Source organism: Castor canadensis, chromosome 7 (genome assembly GCF_047511655.1).
Source record: "Castor canadensis chromosome 7, mCasCan1.hap1v2, whole genome shotgun sequence".
Classification (NCBI taxonomy): domain Eukaryota; kingdom Metazoa; phylum Chordata; class Mammalia; order Rodentia; family Castoridae; genus Castor; species Castor canadensis.
Window position 1 is genome coordinate 127671631 of NC_133392.1, and position 12482 is coordinate 127684112.

Genomic DNA, 12482 nt, shown 5'->3' on the forward strand with positions numbered 1-12482 from the left:
CCTGAGAGGAAAGTTTATAGCCACGAGTGCATATATTAAAAGACTGAAAGATCCCAAATCAATGACCTAATGATACATTTCAAACTCCTAGAAAAACAAGAATAAGCAAATCCCAAAACAAATAGAAGGAGAGAAATAATAAAAATAAGAGCTGAAATCAATGAAATAGAAACCAAAAAACCATACAAAGAATTAATGAAACAAAAAGTTGGTTCTTTGAAAAAATAAACAAGATCGACAGACCCCTGGCAAACCTGACTAAAATGAGAAGAGAAAAAACCCAGATTAGTAGAGTCAGGAATGCAAAAGGGGAGATAACAACAAACACCATGGAAGTCCAAGAAATCTTCAGAAACTACTTCGAGAACCTAATTCAAATAAATTTGAAAATCTTAAAGAAATGGACAGATTCCTAGATACATATAATCATCCAAAACTGAACCAAGAGGATATTAATCACCTGAATAGATCTATAACACAAAATGGAATTGAAGAAGCAATCAAGAGTCTCCCCAAAAAGAAAAGTCCAGGACCTGATGGATTCTCTGCTGAATTCTATCAGACCTTTAAAGAAGAACTGACACCAACCCTCCTTAAACTGTTCCATGAAATACAAAGGGAAGGAAAACTGCCTAATACATTTTATGAAGCCAGTATTACACTTATCCCAAAACCAGTCAAAGACACCTCCAAAAAGGAGAACTATAGGCCAGTCTCCTTAATGAACATTGATGCAAAAATCCTCAATAAAATAATGGCAAACCGAATTCAACAACACATCAAAAAGATCATTCACCATGACCAAGTAGGCTTCATCCCAGGAATGCAGAGGTGGTTCAACATACGAAAATCAATAAACGTAATAAACAACATTAACAGAAGCAAAGACAAAAACCTCTTGATCATCTCAAAGGATGCAGAAAAAGCCTTTGATAAGATCCAACACCATTTCATGATAAAAGCTCTAAGAAAACTAGGAATAGAAGGAAAGTACCTCAACATTATAAAAGCTATATATGACAAACTTACAGCCAGCATTATACTTAACACAGAAAAACTGAAACCATTCCCTCTAAAATCAGGAACTAGACAAGGATGCCCACTATCTCCACTCCTATTCAACATAGTACTGGAATTCCTAGCCAGAGCAATTAGGCAGCAAGAAGGCATAAAAGGAATACAAGTAGGTAAAGAAACTGTCAAAATATCCCTATTTGCAGACGACATGATCCTATACCTTAAAGACCCAAAAAACTCTACTGAAAAGCTCCTAGACACCATCAATAGCTATAGCAAGGTAGCAGGATATAAAATCAACATAGAAAAATCATTAGCATTTCTATACACTAATAATGAACAAACTGAGAAAGAATATGAAAACAATTCCATTTACAATAGCCTCAAAAAAACTCAAATACCTAGGTGTAAACTTAAAGGATGTGAAGGACCTCTACAAGGAAAACTATAAACTTCTGAAGAAAGAGATTGAGGAAGACTATAGAAAGTGGAGAGATCTCCCATGCTCATGGACTGGTAGAATCAACATAGTAAAAATGTCTATACTCCCAGAAGTAATCTATATGTTTAATGCAATTCCCATCAAAATTCCAATGACATTCATTAAAAGAGATTGAAAAATCTACCATTAAATTGATATGGAAACACAAGAGGCCACGAATAGCCAAGGCAATACTCAGTCAAAAGAACAATGCTGGAGGTATCACGATACCCGACTTCAAACTATATTACAAAGCAATAACAATAAAAACAGCATGATACTGGCACAAAAACTGACATGAAGACCAGTGGAACAGAATAGAGGACCCAGATATGAAGCCACACAACTATAACCAACTTGTCTTTGACAAAGGCGCTAAAAATATATGATGGAGAAAAAGCAGCCTCTTCAACAAAAACTGCTGGGAAAACTGGTTAGCACTCTGCAAAAAACTGAAACGAGATCCATGTATATCACCCTATACCAAGATTAACTCTAAATGGATCCAGGATCTTAATATCAGACCACAAACTCTAAAGATGGTACAGGAAAGAGTAGGAAATACTCTGGAATTAATAGGTATAGGCAAGAACTTTCTCAATGGAACCCCAGCAGCACAGAACTAAGAGACAGCATAGATAAATGGGACTTCATAAAACTAAAAAGTTTCTGCTCAACAAAAGAAATGGTCTCTAAACTGAAGAGAACACCCACAGAGTGGGAGAAAATATTTGCCAGCTACACATCAGACAAAGGACTGATAACCAGAATATATAGGTAACTCAAAAAACTAAATTCTCCCAAAATTAATGAACCAATAAAGAAATGGGCAAGTGAACTAAACAGAACTTTCTCAAAAGAAGAAATTCAAATGGCCAAAAAACACATGAAAAAATGCTCACCATCTCTAGCCATAAAGGAAATGCAAATTAAAACCACACTAAGATTCTACTTCACCCCTGTTAGAATAGCCATCATTAGCAACACCACTAACAACAGGTGTTGGCGAGGATGTGGGGAAAAATGAACGCTCTTACACTGCTGGTGGGAATGTAAACTAGTATAACCACTGTGGAAAAAAATTTGGAGGCTTCTTAAAAATCTAAACATTGATCTACCATATAATCCAGCAATACCACTCTTGGGGATATAACCAAAAGAATATGACACAGGTTACTCCAGAGGCACCTACACACCCATGTTTATTGCAGCACTATTCACAATAGCTAAGTTATGGAAACAGCCAAGATGTTCCACCACTGATGAATGGATTAAGAAAATATGGTATTTATATACAATGGAATTTTATGCAGCCATGAAGAAAAACGAAATGTTATCATTCACAGGTAAATGGATGGAATTGGAGAACATCATTCTGAGTGAGGTTAGCCTGGCCCAAAAGACCAAAAATCGTATGTTCTCCCTCATATGTGGACATTAGATCAAGAGCAAACACAAAAGGGGATTGGACTTTGATCACATGATAAAGCGAGAGCACACAAAGGAGGTATGAGGATAGGTAAGACACCTAAAAAACTAGATAGAATTTGTTGCCCTCAATGCAGAGAATCTAAAGCAGATACTTTAACCGAGGCCAATAGGAGAAGGGAACCAGGAACTAGAGAAAAGGTTAGTTCGAGAAGAATTAACTTTGAAGGTAACACACATGCACAGGAAATCAATGCAAGTCAACTCCCTGTATAGCTATCCTATCTCAACTAGCAAAAACCCTTGGTCTTTCCTATTATTGCTTATACTCTCTCTTCAACAAAATTAGAGATAAGGGCAGAATAGTTTCTGCAGGGTAGCGAGGGGTAAGGCGGGGTAAGGGAGGGAGCAGGGGGGGCGGTTAAGGGAGGGGGCGGGGGGAATGGGGGAGATATGACCCAAACATTGTATGCACATATGAATAAAAAAAAATTAAAAAAAAAAACAAAAAGAAACACTGTATAGTATCTGGCACAAGGTACAGTCTGTAACCACAAGTCAATAAATTCCCTGAGATAGAACCTTCACTGAAATTTTTGTTCTGCATTATGAGGACCTAATAACTCAGGGAACAGAGGGACAAACTGGCTCCAAATTCAGTGTTCTCCCTTCTCCATCAACTACTTAACTCCAGGGGCAGTCAGTTTAAGAAAAGACCTGAATGTTTTAGGCAAGATTCTGACTTTAGCGTTTTAGAAGATCAATCTTAGATACAAAAGGAACTCTCATGGTGCACACCTGCAGTCCCAAGTAATAAAAAGAGAGGATTGGTTGAGCCCAACAATTTAAGATCAGGGTAGGCAACTTAGTGTGACACCTATCTTAAAAAAAAATAATAAAGAAAGGAACCTTGTAAGTTATTCAACTTTAATTCTTTACCTCACAGAGCAATCCCCCCTGATTCCTTAATGTCTCTGGGACATCCCATCTATTGCTGGAAAGAAATGTCAGAAAACTATTTCGTCTCTTCTTCTTTTTTAAAGATAGTCTCTCACTAGGTAGTCCAGGATGGCCTCAAACTTGCAATCCACCTGCCTCATACAATGAGTTTTTGTGTTTCTTTTGTGATACTGAGGTTTGAACTCAGGGCCTACACCTTGAGCCACTCCTCCAGCCCTCTTTTGTAATGGGTTTTTTCAAGATAGGGTCTCACAAACTATTTGCCCTCAGTTGGCTTTGAACTGCAATCCTCCTGATCTCTGCCTCCTGAGTACCTAGATTACAGGCATGAGCCACCCAGCATACAATGAGTCCTCAACCACTGCCTCATGCTTTAGTCTTGTTTTGCTGTAGGCTTCTCAGATTAGAGACTGGAACATGAGGCAGCAATTAAGAACTCAATGTTTGCTTTGGTCTTGGCTATTCCCAGATTACTTTGTCTTTAGCCTTCCAGAGATTTTTTTTTACACTACAGAGGATCATGTCTCTACACATAAAAGTTTGCACTAGAGAACTTACCATGCTGACTGAACATCAGCAAATGGATAAATCCACAGGGTAAGCCCTGGGCCCTACTTCCCCTGGGCTGAAAAGATGCTGGCTTAAGTCAACTATTTCTAGCAGAAGAGAGCCCAGAATATCAATTGGGGCCACTTTTTGCCTTATTATCAATGTTGAAGTCTCAGACAGAGTAATAAAGCTTTGGATTTATAAAAAGAAGGATTCATATAACCAAATTCCTTTGATACTTAAGCAGGCTTCTCTCAGTGATTCAGGGAACTGGGCAGGGATCTAAGGCTATCAGCACCACAGTTGGAGATGGTTCCTGCACACTGGCAAGGAAATCTGGTGGTGATCAGCAGGTGGAAAGTCTGGGAACACTGCTAATTCCTGGCCTAGGCCTGAGACTACCATATGGAAGTTTCTCCACAGCCACTGCATCAAGACACTCACATCTTGCAGAAGTTTCTCCAAATTCTCTTGAAGTTCATAGAAGTAGTGTGATGTAATGAGGCCACTACGAGATTTATCCAGGCAGTCTCGGGCCATTTCAATCACCTGATGATGAATAAAACTCAGGGCTCCATCTGCCAAGGGCAACACACTATCTGGAGTGTTGGAGGAAATGAACTCTGCTAGTCGCTCTTCCATTTGTGCGGTGGCCTGGGAATAAAAACAGGAAAAGTTGACACTTCCCTTCTGATCCTAGCTCAGCTGTAGCTAAACCTGAAGGACTTGGCAATACCCTAAGGATAGACTGACTGGCTGTGTGCCTTGCTTCCTGACATTGCATTTGGGAAATCTGATGATGGAATACATGAAGAGATCATTTTTTCAAGTTAAATCAGAATGCCCCAGCACTACTTTCCTCTATCGACTGGCTTTGCCTGTCTCCCACCACTCCTTGAAGCACAAACTCTATTATTCTATGGACACCAAAAGTTTGCTGTTCTCCTATACCACACTATTTCAGAGCTCTTGGTTTATGCTGTTCCCTAAGCATGACTTTCTCACCCTGCCAGGTCTTCCTCAGATGATCGTTATTCCTTCATCTCACTGAAGCACTGTCTCTCCTCGAGGAAGTCTTTTACTCCCCTGGAAATGAGGGTTCCCTTTCCTCAGTATTTCCACTGGGTCTCCACTGGATACACTTAGCATACAGACATTGCCGCTTTCAAAACCTTTCTCTGTACTATGAAGTTCTGCAAGTCAGAAAGAGTTTTATTATCTCAGGGTTCTCTTAATTAACCTGAGAACCTGCATACCAGAAGATTTGTTGAAAACAGCTAGGCAGGCATTCAGACAAGAATTTATTAAAGATGTGAATTTGCCTGGTCTCCGAAGCCAAGTTGGAATGGGTGACTGTGGATGGGAATATATAACCCTGGTCTCGATCCCCAGCAGAGCAGAATAGAGGTTTAGCTCAGAGTTCTCTTAGGGACCTAACTGCTATACAGTCTTGTCAAAATTACAAATACACATCAGTGAACCAGTTCATGGCTGCTTTTCTAGGACTCTTTTTTCCTTTGCCACTGAGTGGTAATTTCTGATTTTCAGTATGTTTAGGCGTGTGTGTGTGTGTGTGTGTGTGCTTGTAAAAGGAGATACAGAGAGTAGAGGCAGCAGAGAGAGAAGGAAGGAAAGGAATTTTAACACGTTTTCTCTAATAGCTAGTAGCTCATCGTATGTGAAGGACTAAAGATAAGCCTAAAATCAATATACAGTACTAGAATGTCAACACAATACCTATCATATGATGAGGAGGAAACATGTGAGATATATTTCTGAACACTATACACTATGTAACTTCATTATAAAGTATGATTGCCTAGAAGTAGGGAGGTGACCCAAATATTGGATATACATGTAAATAAATGTAAAAATGATAAAATTAAAAAAAAAAGGCACAATGACATGACTTCCTATTTTTTTCTGTCCCTTCTTTGCTCTTCTTCTCTAGTGTTCACTCCAAGGATAGAAAGCATTAATGATAAGGCACAGATTAAACAGAGAAATAATAGCTAACACTCACTGAGTGCTTACTATGTCCTGGGTGCTGTTAGAAGAGCTAAATATTCACTGATCTTCACAAATTCCCTTTGAGAACGATGTTCTATTATTCTGAATTATAGATGAGGCAAGTAAAGCTCAGCAAAGATAAATAACCTGTCCTACAGCTAGTAAATGGTAGGAATGGATTTGAACTCAGTTTGGCTTCTTGTTGACTATGCTTCACTATGTATATCAAATGGGAAAAACTCAAGGACATTATTATATCATATTACTCAGTCACTGTATGTGTGAAGGAGATTTTACTTTAGTTTAGGAGAAGGGCCTCTGAAAGGAACAAGAATTACACACCCCAGAGACAGACCCAGGGAGGTCTGGATAGAGAATGAAGAATGAGGCTTGAGGCTGGGCATGGTGGTGCACACCTATAACCAAAGCTACTCAGGAAGTAGAGACTGGAAGCACAGTTCGAGGCCAGCCCAGGCAAAAAGTTAGTGAGACCCAACAAGCCAGACCTGGTGGCATGGGCTTAAGATCCTAGCTATGTGGCAGGAGTAAGTCAGAAGACTGAAGTCTGAGGCTGACCCCAGGCAAAAACACCTATCTGAAAAATAACTAAAGCAAAAAAAGGACTAGGGGTGTGGCTCAAGTGGTAGAGCACCAGCCTGGCAAGTACAAGGCCCTGAGTTCAAATCCCAGTTTCATACCACCCTCCCCACCCCCCCACCAAAAAAAAAAAAAAAAAAAACCACCAAGGCTCCAGCACCTTAGCCTCCTAACATGGACATTAGTCCACAATTCTCTCTCAGATGGTGCTAGCTGCTTTCTGCAGGAACAGGGCCTATCCATATAAGCCCAGGTCAGAGCACACAACATGTAGTGCTTAATCAGAAATGCAAATACCACCAGGCGCCAGTGGCTCATACCTGTAACCCTAGATACTCAGGAGGCAGAGATCTGAAGGATCATGGTTCAAAGCCAGCTCAGGAGATAGTTTGTGAGACCCTATCTCAAAAATACTCAACACAAAAAAGGGCGGGCAGAATGTCTCAATCAGTAGAGTGCCTGTCTAGCAAGTGTCAGGTTCTGAGTTCAAACCTCAGTACTGCCAAAAATAGAAAAAGAAAAAGAAAAAAGAAAAGCAAATCAAGGTCCAGATTTTGAAGGAGGTTTATACTAGAAGTGTGAATACTATTTCTTAGTATACCTAGCTTCCTTCCTCAGCCTTTTCCTCATTAAAATGCAAATCCAATTGTAAGTAAGCAACTCTGAAACGTGTTTCTTACTTCTGCCCCCTGGCTTTTTTCATGCCAGCCCAGCACACCTTTGACTATGTACTCTCTGTGGTGCTGCTTAAGAAATATGTACCAAATAAAAGTGTAATCAACCATAGAGCATATCCTGTCATGGGGGAACCCAGGGTCATGGATACTGACATGCACAGTGAGAAGACAAGCTTCCAGTTCTTTCCTTCTCCTTTTACACATCATGGGATACCTTTCTGATATTCTTTTCTAGTTACTTCCCTCTGGGGAGTGGAGAAACAGAGGCTTTGCAAGTAAAGCCCACAAACTCATAGTTCCTGCTGCCTCCTGCTTCTCCCACAGTTTGGAAGCCCTCATGCTTACGTTCTCCTCATCTGTGGTGTGCCTTTCTGTTCTTTTGGTTATCTCCACTCTTCTTTTTGGCAGCACTTCACCCCCCACTCCATAGGGCCCACTGGACTAGCTATAAGCAGTCATCCTCATGCATTACCATCTCCTGTTAAACAGATCCTTACCTTGGGGAATCTTTCTTTGTATACATGATTCATCATTATTATTTCACTGTCAAAGGAAACTGGGGACCGTCCAGGACTGAATAAAAAAGAAATAATTGTGTTACTTTAGTGCTATGAAACTATCAAGGAGAAAAATGGCCACCCTTCAAGCCCTTATTCTCCCACTGTTTTCAGTACTCCCATTTAGTTCTACATTCATGAGGCCAATGATCAATGTGTTTGGCAAACTACAGTCTGTAGATCAAATCTGGACCACTATTCTTTTTTCTTTTTTAAATAAATAAAACTTCTAGCAGAGTTAAGTAATTATAACAGAGGTGTATGGCATGCAAAGCCTAAAATATTTATTATTTTAGTCCTTATTCCTAGAAGTAGGCTACCTTCCTGCAAGGAGTTTGGTCTCTGCTACAGCTTGAAAAGGCTGAGAAAGGAGGGGCCTATTTGTGAACCCACTGGTGGCTTTCCTACGATGACCTTCCTCAGAACATGACTTTTTTCTGAATCTTTGTAGGACAAAATTCAGTGAGATTTGATATACCCCAGCATAATGTAGAAATCAAATCAAACAATTTCCAAAGCAACCAAAGGAAGAATATATACACCTATTTCCTTTTCCAAACTAGCTGCAGCCAGTGGAATAACCTGGCTCTCACCTGGGGGTGAGGCCAATCAAGTCTGGGTCATTTATTAAAGGAAGCCAATATGTTTTCAACCTTAACTTATAGTAACCTGCATCCTCTCCTCTGGCCCATGTGTGGTTATATCTCCTTAAACATTTCAAATTTTGATCTACACAACTGAATGGATATGGGTCCTGCCTAGTTTAGTGCCCCTATACATGTGATTTCAGCTAGGCTAGGCTCAGAACTGTTCCTCTAATCTTCTTTCCCTGGAATGGGGTCTGTTCTGTCTAGGGACTTCAACTGGGCTAAAAGGCATTCTTCAAGCTGTGTGAATTGCTGAATCCACAAATATTCAGGTGTTTTTCTTATAGATCAAGAAAAGTACTAAGATTCACACTCACTCATTATATTCTTGATCCATTGTACTTAAGCCTCAGTAATCTCCATTGTACTTAAGTCTCACACATAAACTAAATCAGTCTGCATAACCTGGCCCAGCTCACTCCCTGTCACTGACAGTACCAACATTACCTGAGGGGATTCTTCCTGAGAGGCACCATTCCTCTGGGACCCAATCCTGCATATTAATCAAATTTTTTCCAGTGACCCTTTAAAACTGAACTCAAGTCATTAAAACCATGTTCATTTTCATCTCTATCCTCTTCCTTAATCTGGAATATTGGCAAAGATTTACCAGCTAATGCCAAAGAGAATGGACAATTAGAGACATTTGGCTGGCAGTATGGTTCCGTGGTAGAGCACATGCCTAGTATGTGCATGGCCCTGATCCCTAGCACCAAAATAAACACACAAACATCCCCCCCAAAAGAATTCACAGATTTGATTTGATTTGATTTGGTTTGATGAAGGTAGGCTCAGGTGATTCAAGGAATTGAGATAAGATTCAGGTAGGCATTTAATTCTGCTTTTGAATTAGGGTTCTTCCCAAGTCAGCCACTTGTCTACAGCAGCAGCTTTTCCAATTGGCCTAATTCAAGTGCCCTGGGCCCACAGTTCTGTAGCCAGGTACCCATCAGAACTGATGATACCATTACTCTCCTTTTCTGAATGGAGTTTGAAGGAAAAAAGAGACCACTTGACAGAACTATCAGACAGCTCTTGGGGTGATGGTCTGAACTGAAGCTGAATGGATATCGATGACTATCATGTTGGGAGCTGGACCTAGACCTTGATGAGGTATGAGAACTCCTAACACCTAGGAGCCACTTGAGATTCTTCTGCATGGACCTTTTGCCTTCAATAAAGCTTCTGGATAACTGGAATGGTAAGTAATCATGCTTCCTGGCTTAGGAACTATTCCAGGAATGCCCAGATGCAAAAGGGGCTTGAACATCACTGAACTTGACTTACTCAAATTGGTCAATGTACTTGAAGAGTTGGCAAACTATGGCCTGAAGATCAAATCTGGCCCACAGTGGCAGAGTTAAGTAGTTTTGAAATATTTACTTTTTTAGCCATTTACATGATACATCCACTGACCCCTGTACTATGCAGATAAGTTGTGGCCCACAGGTACAGAGAGAGTGGGAAAGACCATCCCTTACCTGAGGCTACGGGAGCGGGGCCGCATGGTTGGGGACTGTCGTCCTTCCTCATCTGGTACACTCTCTGTACTGAAATGCTTTGTCAGAAAGTGCAGTTCATCAGCTGTAGGTTGGAAAGGCAACTGATGCAGCTTTTCTTGTGAGGAACATGATGACTAGAGTGTAAAACATAAAAACGGAATTAAAGACATGTGCAAGGACAATCAGAGAACAGAGAAGGACTGAAACTACTCAGGGACTTCTTAGTTAAACATAAACTCAAAGTAAGTCCTCTTTCCTGACTCCCTCCAGTCCAGTTTGGGAATGATCTTGTTTACCAGGAGCTTTGCAGAGCCTAGAGCCCTGAGGAAGCCAATGGATATCATGTCGGGAGCTAGACCCAGATCTTCATGAGGTTTGAGAACTCATAGGAGCCACTTGAGATTCTTCTGTATGGACCTTTTGCTTTCAATAAAGCTTCTGGCTAGTTGAAATGGTAAGTAATTAATTATGCTTCCTGGCTCAGGAACTATTCCAGGAATGCCCAGATGCAAATGACATCCCCTGGTTTTCCCTTTTACAACCTTGAGAGCACCACTCCAGGGATAGCTCAGTAATGTTTCCTTTTGGCTGTTATCCAGAGGACTGGCTTTGCTGATGCTAGGACGGTATGGTTCAGGACACCACAAGCTCAGAAAATCCAACAGGGAAGAAAATTACTTTCTTTTCTAGACCTAAAGATTAGACCTGATCTGAAAATAATCACGAATTCTAAACATGGCTCAATATCTGAGAATTTCTGACAAGAGCCTGCCAATTATAGCAGACCATTTGAGGGAGCAAGCTGGGACCACTGTAGGTAATCCCACAGATGTAGTTGCTGCTCTTATAACCTATGCAGCTCCAGGATCAGGATGCTCCCCCTTTACCCAACAAGACTGGCTAAGAGATCAGGTAAGTCTAACACCACTGACCTAAATTCTCATTAATTAACCAACCAAGGTCCTGAGGTTCAACCATCTAAATCCATTTAGAGTCAAAACTGCAGCAGCACACAGAGGAAACTCTAGTGCCATAAGGTCACCAAATGAGAAGAAATAAGCACTCTTTGGGCTAACACTGTATACCTCTCTCATGGAATGTTATAATCCATGGAATTGTAAAGCCAGTGTGAGGACTCCACAGGGCTCATTTTTATAAGTGATTTTGATCAAAGCTGAAACAGAATCCAACTGCAGCTAACATGAAGCTAGTGGAACATGTAAATTATGGTGGGAAAAACTGGTATTTTAAAGTATCCCAATAGCTGGCCATAGTGGTATATACCAGTAATCCCAGTACTCCAGAGGCTGAGGCAGAAGGACTGAGGGTCTGAGATCAACCTGGACTACATAGTGAGACCATAAAAATTTACTAAACAGAAATATATACATACACACACAAAAATATATAAGACTCTTACCCTGGGTTTTTAAATTATCACTTGATTACAGGAGTATGGGAAAGGGGTATTTATTAGGGAAAGATCTTAAGCTTATCTGCCAAAGACCAATGAGACTTTTGGATAAATTTAAGAGTAGTATTTAGGTAAAGGGAATAAATGATACTAATTTTCTCTCCTTGGGATTCACAAATACAAACCAACCAAGGAAGACCTGAAGCTTAGGAGAAGAAATGGGGACATGGTCATCAAGTCTATGACCTGCAAATCCTACAACATTTACTATATGGCTCTTTATAGAAAAAGTTTGCCAACCCTGTCATCCTGACTTTAATAACAAGCTGCTCAAAGAGGAGGGCTCATTTTAGGGTCAATTCTAGATAGCAGCAATTAACACATCTGTTGTATTTTAGGCTAAAACCTTCTCTGAAAGAAATACAAGTTTTAGAGATAGGCCCAGGCTTTTGCTGATACACATCAAACTTGGATATCAAATAACAATCACTCTTCCCTCTGCCTTTCTGAAAGGAAAAAGTAAAGAAAAGGAGGAAGAGGGTCTACCACATTTTTTTGGGACATGGGAGGGTGATCTGCTCTTGGTTGCAGTTCTAGAAATAAAGTTGGGGGGAAGAAGGAAACTGCTTTGAAGCCCCCATGC

At 40.4% G+C, this 12482-nt stretch overlaps 1 protein-coding gene across 14 annotated transcripts in view; it reads right to left on the reverse strand.

The window, feature by feature from the left end:
- Mast2 (microtubule associated serine/threonine kinase 2) overlaps window positions 1–12482 on the reverse strand; it is a 182514-nt gene that overhangs the window by 20764 nt on the left and 149268 nt on the right. For all 14 annotated transcript variants that reach the window (XM_020157647.2, XM_020157652.2, XM_020157649.2 and 11 more), the window contains 3 exons: window positions 10405–10559; window positions 8217–8292; window positions 4880–5089 (listed from right to left, as the gene is read on the reverse strand). In XM_020157647.2, coding sequence (XP_020013236.1) covers window positions 4880–5089; window positions 8217–8292; window positions 10405–10559 — 441 coding nt within the window. The remainder of the gene's footprint in view (window positions 1–4879; window positions 5090–8216; window positions 8293–10404; window positions 10560–12482) is intronic.